This window comes from Haemaphysalis longicornis, unplaced genomic scaffold (assembly GCF_048455015.1).
Source record: "Haemaphysalis longicornis isolate Haplotype H1 unplaced genomic scaffold, Haemaphysalis longicornis Haplotype H1 scaffold_7, whole genome shotgun sequence".
NCBI classification, from domain to species: Eukaryota; Metazoa; Arthropoda; class Arachnida; order Ixodida; family Ixodidae; genus Haemaphysalis; species Haemaphysalis longicornis.
This window is the reverse complement of record NW_027526422.1, coordinates 38,743,341-38,757,882: the sequence shown is the minus strand read 5'-3', so window position 1 is coordinate 38,757,882 and position 14,542 is coordinate 38,743,341. Positions and strand designations below refer to the sequence as shown.

General features: G+C 45.7%; 1 protein-coding gene across 4 annotated transcripts in view; it reads right to left on the bottom strand.

Moving 5' to 3' along the window:
* Positions 1-4,332: 4,332 nt before the first annotated feature.
* Positions 4,333-14,542, bottom strand: part of Hmgcr (HMG coenzyme A reductase) — an 89,527-nt gene continuing 79,317 nt past the window's right edge. For all 4 annotated transcript variants that reach the window (XM_077676815.1, XM_077676814.1, XM_077676813.1 and 1 more), the window contains exons 13-20: positions 13,660-13,745; positions 12,448-12,625; positions 10,315-10,421; positions 9,613-9,676; positions 8,678-8,818; positions 6,160-6,318; positions 5,286-5,440; positions 4,333-4,472 (exon numbers count right to left, since the gene is read on the bottom strand). In XM_077676815.1, the coding sequence (XP_077532941.1) occupies positions 4,388-4,472; positions 5,286-5,440; positions 6,160-6,318; positions 8,678-8,818; positions 9,613-9,676; positions 10,315-10,421; positions 12,448-12,625; positions 13,660-13,745 (975 nt within the window). In that variant the 3' untranslated portion in view covers positions 4,333-4,387. The remainder of the gene's footprint in view (positions 4,473-5,285; positions 5,441-6,159; positions 6,319-8,677; positions 8,819-9,612; positions 9,677-10,314; positions 10,422-12,447; positions 12,626-13,659; positions 13,746-14,542) is intronic.

Genomic DNA, 14,542 nt, shown 5'->3' with positions numbered 1-14,542 from the left:
GAAAATACTGCAAGATACAAAATATGACAGCCGAAATACGCGTATCTGTGGCACAAATGACCATCAAAAATCTGAGATTTTGAAACTGAAATCGAGACGAGCGCGGCCGTTACGGCCAGGCTGAAGTGATGCTCCTGCTAGCCCAGCAGGTGAGTGATTGGCTGCATGAGACTGGCCAGCTGTAGCGAACCTGTGGGGAACGCTTTTCTCTTGCCGCAGTCCTGGGAGAAGTGTGCCCAGCGGAGCTCGGCCGGTTCTCCTGGCTGGCCGCAAGGAAAAGTGCAGGCAAGGTGGCTAGCCGGCCACAGTGTCACTACAGTGGCTAGAATAGGAGTGTCACTTCCGCTTTATGGCAGTTTGCAGGATCCGCCAGCTGTTTACCTACCATAGCTTGGCTGGAGTGGGTCTCGTTCCCCCCATTTTTTTTGTTTTTTTATTACGGAGAACACGGAATTAATAAAGGAATAAAGGATCCGCCGGCAGGTGCACCGTCGCCTGAGACAGGGCTATTTGAAATGCTTGTAATTTATTAACCACGCATTTCACGGGCCTACCAGTCGTGTACTAGTTGGTTTGGTGGTACGTACTGTAAGTTCAAAGTGGATTTAGCCGAGGTGAAATTCGAGTGCAGTTGGTTGCCTCTCACTCCTGCTCACGTGTCTGATGTCTGTTTTGTGGGATGTCACCCACGCGTTTACTTTGTTCATTCCAAAATCCACAAAAATTGGGACACATGGAAAAAAATGGTACAAAATGAAAAAGATTCAGGCGTGCTTCCACGTTGCTGCATGAAATGGTGATGGATAGCTTCACTTGCAGGAGTGCCATTGCCTCTTAATCCGGGATTTATATTCTTGTTGTTCGTAGACTCCCTGCATGCCTTTGCTATCAGAACTGACCAGACAGTTGAAAAATGCACTTATATTGCATTGCAAGGATTGCAGTAACCAAAACATTTTGAAATTCTGCGGATTTGGAATGGTGTTACCGTGTCGTGCGACATGGCCCGCCACTGTCAGTGCTGCAGAGTTGTCTAGCGACATCATGAGTGCCACAGCAGTTTCAGACACTGTGGACTGCTGAAAAAAAAGGCAGCTGTTTCACCACTTGTCACTGCAGGCCATCCAGACTGTTGCAAATGGGGCAGTTAAATTTCTTGCGGTGGAGGGGCATCGACATTCCAGCTCTGCCAGTTGAAGCACAGTAGTGGCACGATAATGGCCTTGCAACTTCCATTCATAGCAATACAGTAAAACCTCATTACAAGAGACACTCAAGGGACCCAGGAAATGTCTCTTGTAAGAAATGTTGCTAACATGGGGAAACCGACCAAACTGTCTCCTTTAAAATGTCTCTTATAACCAAGTGTCTCTTGTAACGAAGTTTAACTGTAGCGTAGCATCACGTGCTGACTCGCCAAGGTAATGCTTTTCATTTTGAGTGGGGGGTTGGCAGCCTTTGCACACAAGTTTTTGTTTGAGCACAAAAGTTCCTACCTCTACCCTGCCTCCCTAGATTTAGCGGGTGTGAGATAAAGCTTCAGCAATGTCTCAATTGAGTTCTAACGTCTATAAACGGTGTTCGCAACCTGGTGTACAAAGAGTTTGACGTTACTTGGCAGCCTGTTGAGCCTACTGTAAAGTTCTGTAAGAAAGCCCCCCCCTGAAGTATCTCGCCCTCCCATCGTCCGTGGTGCTGTATGTATTTTAGCACTAACACAAAACATCGCCCATCCCTTGAAAATAGCGTTTCGGTGCCTTCGAAACCCTGTAGACCTCCCATTGAGACAAAGCATGATGGCCCATACTTGCTAATGTGGCCAATGTGTATTTGTGCCTATAACCCAAGTAAATAAATGACAAACCTTGGGTAGAGGTGGGGAAAGGATGATACAAGAGTTTTGTCCAAAAATGCCGCTTTTCTGCGCTGCACTGCAATGCAAGTCTCCACCAGCAATTATTTCAATCCTACTAATGGAGCCAGCTTGTGGTAAAAAGCAAAAATAAAGTAACTTTTACAATTTAGGCTTGGACCTACACCATCCTATCTTCATCGCGAGTCCACTCACCGTTCGAAGATCAGATGTTGTAATGTAGTAGCAAAAAGGGCGACACGGATGGCTTTTGGTGCAAGCGAGAGGGACGCTTATTACCTGGCAGCTATATGAAAGTAATCAGCATGGTACATGTGCCTTGCCCAACAGTATGATCTTATGGCTGCCCTTTTTCCCAGGTAGTGTTAGAGTAAAGAAGTTTGGTAACTGCTGGTGTGTTAATCGTTATTGGAATTAATGGTGCATAGGTACATGGTCACTGGTGTGAGTGAAAGGCAATTTTTCTTTTCTGTGCACAACGTGGGGGTGGAGTCACGCGACACAACTTGAAAATATGGTAGCCAGACTTTGAACAAATGAGAAGATACTTGCCTGGTTCAAGGGATAAAGGACGGAGAAGAAGTAGAACTTTCGACAAGCCCCTGGTAAAAAAAAATTCACTGATAGTGAGAAATTAAACATGGGTGTGCTGCTGAAGTGCTAAAGTGCAGCCACTTTGTCGCAGCTCTCCGGTACTCGACCATAAAGTTTGCCATTTCCACGTTTTTTTGCCTGCAATCGTAGTGTACTCGGGAACAAGTTAAGAATGGCAATAGCTCGTGTATGGCATCACTCCGCCGAAGCGACAGACCTGGATATCAATGGGCGTGTGCATTTTGAAAGATTGCTATGAATGTGTGATGTCGTCTGCCTTTTCTCACGTAGCTTGTTTGTCGTCGCTGCAGTAGTTTATAAGCATATCAAGTCCACAAAATCAGAATCAGAAAGCAGCTCGTGCCATGTTCAAGATATTCCCAGTAACCCACTACTTGCACCACACAAAGTAACATCCGGCTGCGGTGATGAGGCACAGCAGCAACTTCCGTTGCCGTTCTTAAATTGTACCCGAGTATAGTTTGGGGAGGTGTTCCCTCAAAACTTGACGGTTTACATAAGCCTTCACAAAGGGATCGCACACATAGGGATTATTATCCAGCCCTTGGGTGCTGGGTTTTTTCTCCTCCTTATAGGTAACGGCGCTTTGGTATAAGGATTCTTCATTTTGACCGTTAAAGGTAATGGAAAGCTCCAAAATTGGTACAAAGGCGCCGACTGTCCCCAGAAAACAAAAAGATGCTACTTACCCTCTAGAGATGGAACATCCAAATAACTTGAGTGTAAACAGCCCCTGACTAGAGCACGAAAGCTGTCCAATGCTTTTTTTTTCTAACCCAGGTGAATAGAGGGAGTTCCAAGGGGAAGTGCGATATGCACAACGACAAGGGGTGCGCAGGGGGAGGAGGCTCACTTAAATATTGCACTAAAGTTTCATGTACCCATCTCCATTAGAAAAGATGCATTTGTCCCTTCAGCACAGAAAGCTGCTCTGAAAAGTAATCTTGGCTGGTGTTCAGATCATTCTGAGCAATGTGCCCATACAAGAATTAGAAGCTGTTAAATGCAAATGGTGTGTGCTGAGAGGACGTACTGCAGAAAACAAGGAGCGAAGTAGTGTAGACAAGGATAAAACAGGTCCTTAATAAAAAAATTGCGTGCAGATGGCAAGAAATGGCACAAAAAACAGATGTTCCCTTCCACTTTTCTGTCTTATTGCAGAGTGACTGGCTTCACCAAAAATGTGCCTATAATTATTATGTCCCTCATTTGCCAGTCTGTAATAGTTGCAAATATTTCACAGGCAGTCCAGGACTGCTCTCGAAACAGAAATTCTAAGGGTGGGTGGGGGTGGAGGGGGGAAGAAGACGGAGCTGCTCTTGGACAGTTCTGGGCAGTCCGAAATGACAAATCAAGAAGACTTTACAAGTCTACTGCACTAGTCTGCAAGACAAACCAAAGCGAAAGGCAAATTGATGAAGATCTTGTATGCACAGGCCTTTCGTATTCTTCAGCAAGATTTGTTGACGGGCTAGTTGGACTGATACTCGAAAATTGATGGTAATTGCGCAAAAAGGACGACTCATACAAAAAAGACAACAAGATGAGCGCGTACTTTTTGTGCAATTATGATGGCTTTTCAACTTTCGTATTCTATCTCCTTGAGAAATACAGCCCCAACAACTGTAGGAAGGAACTATGACCACACGCATTGCAGCTCAATGTCCTAGCCAGTGTGTCAACTACAGCAGAAACTAAGTGCGGGAATGAGTTGTGGTGGAGTCGTTTCACGGGACGTGGTGCACAACATTGTGGTATGGCACAGCAACTAGGTAGCTTTTGCAGAAACGCGAGTGCTACGACGTCAGTGGTCTTCGGAAGGTGCCAAGCTCTGCTCTCGTGAGTAAAAAGTTGTCTGTGGTCTCTTTATTCAACACACCCGGCGCTTGTTGGCAAATCCTAATGTGGGGCGAGAAATCCTCCGATGGTCTGGGGTCTCCGAGAATCTTCCTCCGTTGTGGTCTGAGCCATGTTAACACTTGACCTGCGTGCATACACACACACGAGAAGGAGAGAGAGAGAGAGAGAAAAAGAGCTTTAGAAAAGAAAAAACTCCTATGGGTGCACAAATGTTTGATATTTCAAGTACAAATTGAATAATTTTTGTTATTTGATTCATATCTGCTACAAGAATTTAAATATTTCTGCGCCCAGTCTCAACTGACAGATTAGATCCTCAGCAGCCAGCAACACTGAGCAAGAGGCACCACCTTAAACTGAGTGAGAACAAAACAGTGCTTGACAGAGCTCTTAATTTACCCCTTTTTGCTGCGTTTGTTGACTACTGTTTACATCATGGGTGACTATCGGCAAGCACTGAGGTCACATGATAGTGCCACGTTGGCAGTGCTCTCGAATGGTTTGTAGCTTCTAGTGTCAAGGTTATGGTAATAGTAAAAGGAAAGGTTTAAGACAACACCTGGTGTTTATAGCTGCAAAAAAAGATTTATGCATCTTATGAAGCAAACTAAATTTCCACGTTTTGACTAAGGCGTCTGCTCCTGAACATGAACTCCCCAACACGCCTAGGCCCTAAACAAGGAGTTCCTGCTTTGAATGGGCGGATTCCATGTGAGAGTCAAGTAAGCGAGCTGAAATGAATCGAACAGCAACTAGCATGACAGAAAGAAAGCACACTGTCAACGACTCCACACAACAGCAAGCATAGGCTGACCGAGCCACTGCAGCTTTTCATGATGAGGAAAAGTGGCATCACAATCCAAAACCACGCATGCTATTCAGCGGCACAACGCACTGTGATAAACGAGGCTAGCGCAGCGCTCTCGTCAATGCCCACCTGTTGTGCCTCATGTGAGACTTGACTAGATGACCTGCTGCCAGGGCCGACAGCAGGGAGAGTTCTCCGGCCAGCACGGTGGCGCACACCACTCGTGCCAGGGTGCAGGCGTGGGCACCGGGCTCTTCGGCCGACGAGCCCCGCACCCCCAGGAGCTGTAATATACGCAAATTACAGTAGGCAAAGATGTGAAAACTACAATTACAATAATGCATGTAAGTTACACCAGCCAGTACTGAACTGAACGTGTTAATGGCGCAGTCTTGGCCTGATGTCATGCCTCTAGCACCAGAATTTTCAGGTTCAAAAGCAACAGCTTGAACCTTTCTGGCCTATGGCCAGCGATGTCGCCACAGGGTAGTTTGGGGGTTCCCTCCAAATTTTTTTTCTAGGTAGCGTATAGTGAGTGCTAGTGTTCCTCTTGGCGAAACTTTTCTCTTCCCCTTTATTGGTTGATTTGTAATGGCATCCTTTGAAGCAGGGTAATGACGTGTCATCTTAACAAGAAAAAACTAATATATCTATGTTTTATGCTCTTTCTTTAATACTAGTGCTGCTCTGAAGGCAGGCACAAAATACGTTTTTTTTTTTTTTTGCATGTGGTAGCTGCCTAGGCATTATTCCCCTCCCTGCTTTTCCTCCACCAGCATTCTAATCTTCTTTTAGTCCCCTCGACAGCCTTGAAGTCAACTCCCTCTGTTCTACCCTAAATCCTAGGGCTTCTGGAAGCTGAATAATAATACGTTCCCATAACACGTCCGCACCCCTCCCCTCAAAAAAAGAAAAAAGAAATCTGGCTACGACCTTGCTTGCTGTAACCCATGCACTTGCTTTGACCTTTGACCCCAGCCTGGTAGACAACACAGGCACGCACCTCGAGCATGGTGCCCTGTGGCTGCAGCACAGTGCCGCCACCCACAGTGCCGATCTCGATGGATGGCATGGTGCAGCTGATGTACAGATCCTGGCCCGTTGGACCGCACGTTTCCACCAGGGTCAGGCAGTTGGAACTGGTCACGTTCTGTGCTGGATCCTGGAATGCACGAGCATGTACACCATTTGCTTGGCCTTAGTGCCTGGGCTTTTAAATCAGGATCACACTCTCACACTAGAATGAACGGCAGCCCCATACTTGGCACACAATCAGTCGCTCTGGCAATGGAGGAGAAAGAGAGGACTCCACCCTCCACAGGTCACTCCTGTGCGAGCCCTTGCTTAAGGGCTTCCAAAGCCTCTATTACTCAGTGAAGTCCAATTCATGTTTTTCTTTGTAAAAGCTGGTGGCAATGAAACAAGTTCCCTGTGCTGATGGCGTTTTTAAATTTTTTTACTGCAACTTCTCTCCCCATTATGCTGACATCAGAGTTGCACAGAAACGCAAAGTGCACAGAGAAGCTAGTTAGTAAATTGCTGCAGCAGAATGGTGAGTTGGGCTAGTAGGTAACCCTTGAAAAAACGCGACACAAACAAAGGGAACACAGAATGAGCGCTTTTTTTTTGCTTTGTTCCCTTCATTTGTGTTACGTCTTTTCAAGTGTTGCGCCTTTTGAAGGTTTTGACATGCAGTAAACTGCTGCTTAGATGCAGTGAAAAGAAGACCAGCCGGCACATGCTGTGGCCCCTTTCTCGCAGAGTCCCCAATCCAATCTGCCTGTCCAGAAAGAGTCCCAACATATTTACAATTGGGAATTATTTATTGCAGAAGGTGTTTGATATGCTAGATCACCACCAAATGCAAAAATAATGAATCTATCTGCACCCAATCATTCACAGAATGTCACGGATGCTTCTCTCAGCTGCTCTTTGCCAAAATGAATAAGAACACCCATTACAACGTTAGGCGACTCTTCAGGAGCTTTAGTGCGCGGCAAGAGCTTGAAAGAATCAAGCTCTTTCAATCTTTAGTTATCGCCACAGAGTGGTAAAAACACAATCAGTCCTTTGCTTTCTTCCCACACTACTACAGCACCTCCCGTTTGAGGGGCATCTTCATCCTGGAGACTAGGAAAACTGGAGCAGTCCACTACTGCTTCACTTAATTTAGTGAAGTGTGAAATGACTAAATGACTAAATGTGAAACCCAGCATAGGGCACATATGAACGATGAATGTTGCTATGAAAGCAACAGGGACACAAGGTTCGGAAATTAAAGTCCGATACAATGAGATTTTGCTCCAATACACCATATTTTCCGGTGTATAAGTCGCGGTTTTATTCGGAAATTTTCGTTGGTGCGTCTTATTCATCAGTGCGACTTACGTATAGAACAAATCTGGTTAGTGGCGGCTCTGCGTGGTCCACGCTCAAAAAAGTGCGTGTGTGCTGCGTGATGTCAGCGCACGTTAAGAGACACAGCTCTGTGGTCTAAATGAATCCGAAGCCCACTGCTACGGCGTTAATCAATAGCCCATATGTCGCTTCGGGACGTTAAACCAAACAATTCGCAGCTTTTTCTAGACAAAAACATAATGATAATGGCCTGCGACAACCGCGCGCCCCCTTCTGCCACGCGGAGTAGCGAAAGTTCAGAATAAATTCAAAGTAACATCAAATTGGGTTGCAAAAACAAAACGCACCTTATAAATATTAGGTACACAGAGTTGTTTCTCTGAAGGAAGTAAATGTGCTGCTAATTTTTAAAATTACAGCTTGCTGATAAGTTTCAATTTCCGGGCCACTTCCGTTTGCGTCACTTCCGTCCGCCATTACACCTTTATTGCGCTGATTTACAAACACAGGACGCATGACGCACGCGACGTTTGGAGAGGTGGCCAAATGGGTCTCCGACTCTTGGGACTCCATTTCTACAAAAACAGTTGTAGCTGGGTTCATAAAGGCCGGACTGATTTCGTCCGCGAATGGTGATGATGTTGGCAAAGAAGACACCAGTGAGTCGTATGACGACAGCGATGTGCCGGCGGAACTCCCACTTTAAGTTGCTGAATTACTGTTAGCGAGTCAGAGGAAGAGGCTTCGCTGGTTTTGCCTAAACGGCGTCTGTAAGTACATGCCATCTGTGTGTATCAATAAACCATTTTTGAAAAGTCTGTCTACACTTTGGACGGTAGATGCACATGTCTAGCGTGTCTAGCTCGTTTCTAGCACTGCTTATGTGTTCAGAGGCGGCAAAGGTGCGACTTATAGACCAGAAAATACGGTAAATACAAGGAAAGAACAATGCACGGCTTCATTCGCCAGTACTTATGCTACAGCATAGTACACCGTGCTAGGACCACGATCAGCAAGCTCGTCAGGATGACTTAGTGGGCAGGCTGTAAATGCAATAAAATGGGTGTGTGCTTTGCTTTTTCATGCAAAATAGGGTAGCAGTGTTTCACCGATGTAAGCAACAAAACGAACGAAACACCCCTCGCCCCATTGCGCGCTCGCACCTGGCCTGTGGCGATGAAGATTGCAGTGACGATGTTGGCAGCCTGAGCGTTGAAGCCGCCCACGCTGCCTGCCATGGCCGAGCCCACCAGGTTCTTGCTGATGTTCACCTCGAGCAAGGCGTGCGCATTGGTCTTGAGGACCTGCACACCACGTTTGAGCCACAGGCAGAGTTCAAGGAGGTTCTCAATTGACAACGGTGCAGCAGATTCAGGTGCAGACTGCAGTTGTTTTGAACTTGTGGCAGATCAAAAGAATGCAGACCGCAACGTAACAAATGGTTTTCAAGTGCTTACAGATTGGCTAGGAAGCTAGTATGTATTTTGCAGCGAACCCATTTCCCCGTCTACATTCAGCGATTCAAAACTGATAGCAGTTTTACCCGCTGTTTTGAGGAAGAAGTGAAGCACATGCTGCAAGCCCCCCTCCAGCTTTCAATGGACAAAAGTAATGAGTTGAAGAATATACAAAGTTTGTTGAAGTCATTTGCAGTCTACACGTGACCCACAACGAAATGTGACCACAAGTCATGCACGTCTTTTTTGATTATCATGATTGTTGCAATGCGTCGTGAGTGAAACGTTGCGCATTTAGCCAATAATTGCATCATAGAGCGAAGTGAACCAATTTTTACAAATTTCTCATTTGTTTTGTTACAGATAATTGGTCCCGCAACTGTCTATAGCAGAAACAAGCCTCAGACACACCTCCCGCCCAAACATCGATAAAGATCATTCAAATCACAACGCTTCTATACAAGGCATTTCCGTAATGCCGACAACATATTGCAGCAGCAATAGAGATGACACTGAAATATCACCTTCACATAGCAAATCAGCAGTGAGGCCAACTTCACTGATCGCAGAAACAAGTGTGTGTATCGGGAAGCTAACCTAAACTAGTGCGGCAAAGAATCCAGTCATGCAGCGTCACTCACATCTCTCACGACCCGGGCTGGTATCGTGGTTTCGCAGACGACTGATTTTCCCCGGCCTTCGATCCTGCGCAGCAATGGTACACGGCATGTTAGTCCAAGTGCAGGTATAAAAATGAGGGCAATATGACGGAGAAATTGTTTGCTTTCTTCTATCACTCAGTTCGAAATGTTTGCTAGAGCCAAGAGGCAAGAAAAGAATCTCTCCAGAACCTTGCTCCCAGTTACACCAGTGGTCATTCTACCAACCAAACACATTTAAAGTGAATGTTTTTTGTGGCGACCTAGTAGAGTACACTGCTATCGTTCCACTTCCAATTTTTCAGCGTAACCTGCTTTACACACCGCTCCCACACACTTCCACTTCCGCAAATAAAAGTAGTACGCTCAACAACCATGCAAGGGTTTCGCATGTGAACAAATACTTCAACTCACTCCAGAGAGAATAGGTCCGGTGATGCAACTCTGCCTTGCACATGGACTTTATCACGCCACTCAACTCCCTTTCTTGCTGGTCCCACCCCACATATTCTTCCCTGCCACCTGCTGTCACAGGGCAGGTGCTATACAGGAATCAACTAATTGTTCCGTAAAGCCACCACTTTTAAAACTTTCTTTAAAAGTGCAGCAGCACATGACCGACTCTAAACATCAACTTAGTGCCAGCAGAAGCAAGTTAAGTGCAAGTAGTGCAAGCGAACTCACCAGTTGAGAGCAGTCGGCTTCTTGTCGGTGCAGTAGTTGCCGCTGACGCTGATCACCTCTAGTGCCGGAAACACTTCCTGTAGCCTCTGAAGGGCCACTTCCGCACCCTGCAGCAATGCACAGAGTTGCACGTTTTTGCACATTAGCAGACCTGCCAACCCAGCAACATGAAAATTTGGAAAACTGGGGGGGTTGGGTAGGAAGGGAGGGGGGGAGGTGTTTTTTAAAGGAGCCATGAAGACAAAACACAAGTTTGGTTCATTCAAAAGATTGCCTCATTAGAATCATACTGACACCACTTTTAACAAAAAATTTGCTAAAATAAGCTGTATAATTAGGAAAAAAGGGAAAGGCCATGCGACCCACTTGCTCATTTCCCGCAACAGAACCTATGATGTCATACGAGCCAGCTCTGCAATTGCCGGAGACCAGCAAAAGCAAACGGAAATAAGGCAGAACTTATAAGCTTGCCGAACGAGCTATTTGTGCTTAAATTTAGGCCACATTCTATCTAAAGCAGTAAGATTGGTGGGACCGACAGTGGAAGTTACGGAAGCACACGTAAACATAGAAGTACCGATGCGTACTGCTGTTGGTACTACGCGAACTATGCTTGGTTTAGCTGCACAGAACTGTGGGGCTTTGGGGTAGTTTTAGATGACACTGGGCGATTGACGCAAGCAACGGTGTCTTACGTGACCATATTTGTCGAACGAGCGCTCTGTTTCACGATACGATTATTTTCTCCGTGAACAAAAACAAGCCAGGGTCAAATATGGTCAAAAACAAACCAGAGGCAGAAAACAGCTTGCCACAGTTTGGTGGCACCATCTCGGTTCACTAACGGTAAACAAAGACTTTCCAATCGGCTCCAGAGTGGTCGGTTCCCGTGATGTCATTGCAGACCACAAAAACACACAATTTAGCGGGAAAATCAAAATTTTATTGTAAATTGATTAATTTCTCAGTGAATAAAGCATTATTTGCATCTGGACAAGCGCTGGGGGCACTATAAAAGATGAAATCTTTCGAATAAAACAAACTTTTACATATTTTGTTTTCATGACTCCTTTAAGTGTGTATCAGTTCTTGCATTATTAGAAACTCTACTCCTGGTTCTTGAAGTGGAGGGCGTCAAACGTTTTACTAGTGAAGAGACCTGGCAGTCGCAGACTTGGCAAGCTTCGAAAACTTTGTCAGGATAAATCTGCTGAAAAGAATGTCCGGTTTGGTGACACTTTACCGTTGGGAAGTCTTCTTAGAAAGCAAGGACCGAAATTCAGTTCTCGTTTTCTTAACCTTGCCAGAGTTCTTCAATGATTTGAAGCACTCTCATGGCGCTAAACATACTTCCACATTCAGCACTCCTGCGGGGAATGGCAAGTAGCTGCAGCATCACCTCTGCATTCTACCAAACTTCACTTGTTTGACTTTGTCCTGCACATCTTACTGTGGCACCTAGAATATGCTTAACCATTTGAGGGTCAAATTTTTTCGCCAAATGCGTCCCCCCAGGAAAGATTTCTTTTATTGCTGATTTAAATTCTACGGACAAATTTATATCGAGAAAAAATTATCAAAAATTTTTTTGGGTGACTGTAAAGTGACAAAAAAATCATTTGTGTTGTTACATACATGTGGTTTATTATGGCGTTACACAAGAAAAATTCTAAATAAAAACAAGAGAGTAGCAAGCCGGCACCTTTTGAGTGAATTAAAATCAGATAGACATCAGTTTCGCGGGCGCAAAAGCGGGAAGCGCCCGGAAAACTATAACGAAACCAGCCGCTGCGCGCCCGCCGGATGCGGGAGCGATAGACGGCGCACCGCTCATAAAATACAGAAAAAAAAAAAAAAAAAAAAAAAAAAAAAAAAAAAACGAGAAAAGAGTCTTATTAGTTTCGCAGGCGACCTTGGTCTGTGTCAGGCTGTCGCAGCAGAAATCACGAATGTACGCGCCTGATTAAAAAAACGAACTCTCTGCTGGGGCAGCCACTTTTTCGGGAGATTTGAGATAGAATTCGTACAATCGGGAGATGTAATCAAAATTCAAGAGTCTCCCGGATAGTTTAGGAGAGTTGGCAGGTATGCATTAGCTCCTGCACCCTGTGAGGTGGAGAGGGAGACACTGACCTTGGAGAGCATGTTCATGCCCATGGCGTCGCCCGTGACTGAGACAAAGCGGATGAAGAGATAGCGGGCCGCTATGCTCATGTGCAGCTTCTGGAGCCTGGCGAACCGGCTGGTCGCGTCAAAGGCCACCTTCAGCTGGGCAAAGTGATCCGGATTCTGCAGCCACCGCATCACCTCTCTGCGGATAGACACCACGCACTAATGAGAGATTATATCTCTGTTGAGAGACTGTTAATGTTAGCATGCCTAGCTTAGAGATATGACAGACTTTGCAGTAGCAGTTTCCTCGATTAACTGGGAAGTCGCAAAACGTAAAAGGTGCAGTATTAAGGCAGCTTCTGGATAAGTCTGAGTCTGAGCTCATTTCGCCAGAGTCTCAGCTCACTAAAAAAACTTCAAAGAGTAAAAGACTGCTAATTCGAACTCAGTTAATTTGAACTTGCAGTTAATTCGAACTGACGCCCTGGTCCCGGCACAGCCCTGTGTATATTTCAATGGGGGAAAACTACAAATAATTCGAATGCGTCAGTATCCAGAACGGTTCATTCAAACAGGGATCCCCTGGTTTCCATCACTCCTCGCAGGAGAAGTCGGCCCTGAGTGCTTACAATGTGTTGCAAATCCACATCAAACCAAATTTACTAGAGATGAAAAACAACCAAAAGAGAAAAACAACAGCGTAATGCGCGCTACGCTGCTATGAAAGCTGATTTTGCTTCCGCAAGGCACCACCGCGCCACCAGCGCTAGTGCTCCAGCACATGCCACTGCAGGTTTTTGTTGTGCCGCGGTCGCTGGTCTGGGCCTAAGGGCCGTATTCTGAGCCCCTCCTCCACTCCATTTGCTCCCTGCACTCGGCTAAGGGGAGGATTCCGCAATGCTTATGCATGGGGAAATTGCTTTCAAGGATCTCCCCCACCAGAGGCTCGAGTAGAAGAAGCATTCAGAATACCAGGGCAAGATTAGTAGTGCCTCGTTCGTGATAACAAGTCCAGAAGTGGCTGCTTTGTGTTCTGCCCATGCAGTGTGATGCGATGTCCATTCACCCTAGTGCCCATCCGCTAATTCGAACTTTGCTTATTTTAACAATTTTATGGTCCCCTTCGAGTTTGAATTAACAAGCTTTTACTGTAGGTACTAGGAGAGTACTGTGAGCAGTGCGTTTTATGCAATGGCTGTGTGTACGAGCATGTGGAGAAAGAAAAGCACTGACGCTGCCTGCTGTGCTGTTGGCAGTTTGACGACAGGTCCACGGGTCATGCCGTCCTGGACAACACTGCTAAAGGCACCGCCAGAGATCTGCAAGAACGGCAGTTCACCTACGTTAGCACCACTCTAGCTGAACAAGGGATGTATAACTCAGTGAATACGATTGAGGTATTTCATTTCATTTGCCATAGCAGCGGATAAAACAAATGCAGAGCACATCAAAGTACGTAACACCAATGCTTTGTGAACTTTGCTTTGGGTGGGGGGGAGTGCCGAATGCCTTAATTCCGCTTTTGGCAACACCTGTTAAAGGCATTTGTTTTAGTTTTTAAATGTTCTAAAAAGCTTTGCATTGATCAAAATTTGGCACTCGGGGCACTCAAAAAAAGAAAAAAGGTGTGCAACTCTGGACATGGGAAAAGCCTCCCTACAGCAAATGAAGTTCCCCAGTCTGAACTTGAGTGTGCAAATTCCAAATACATTAAAACTCTTGACTGAATAAACTTCATGTCCAGCAGCAACGTTTTTACTGCCGTGAAGTCTCCCACACGAAGTTGCTTCCAGCACACTACTAGTCGTTGAATCTGCACAGCTTCATGTTCTTCACTAGCAACAGTCTCGTAACATTTCTGTAGAAAGACATAAGTTGCGCCATACTGATAGCGTGTCGACAGATTTTTTCCACATTTTGAACGTACTTCAAAGAGAGATTGCAGACCTGCACCCACTTCCACTCCCAACTGAGATGGAAGTATTGGATGCCGTACTACTATGCTATGAGAAGCAGAATCTCTGTCCTGCCTCTTATTCTCGTTCTCACTATAAAGTGGGGACGAAAGTAATAAAAATGCATCACGGCGTAAGCATGCACGAATTGCTTCTTGTCT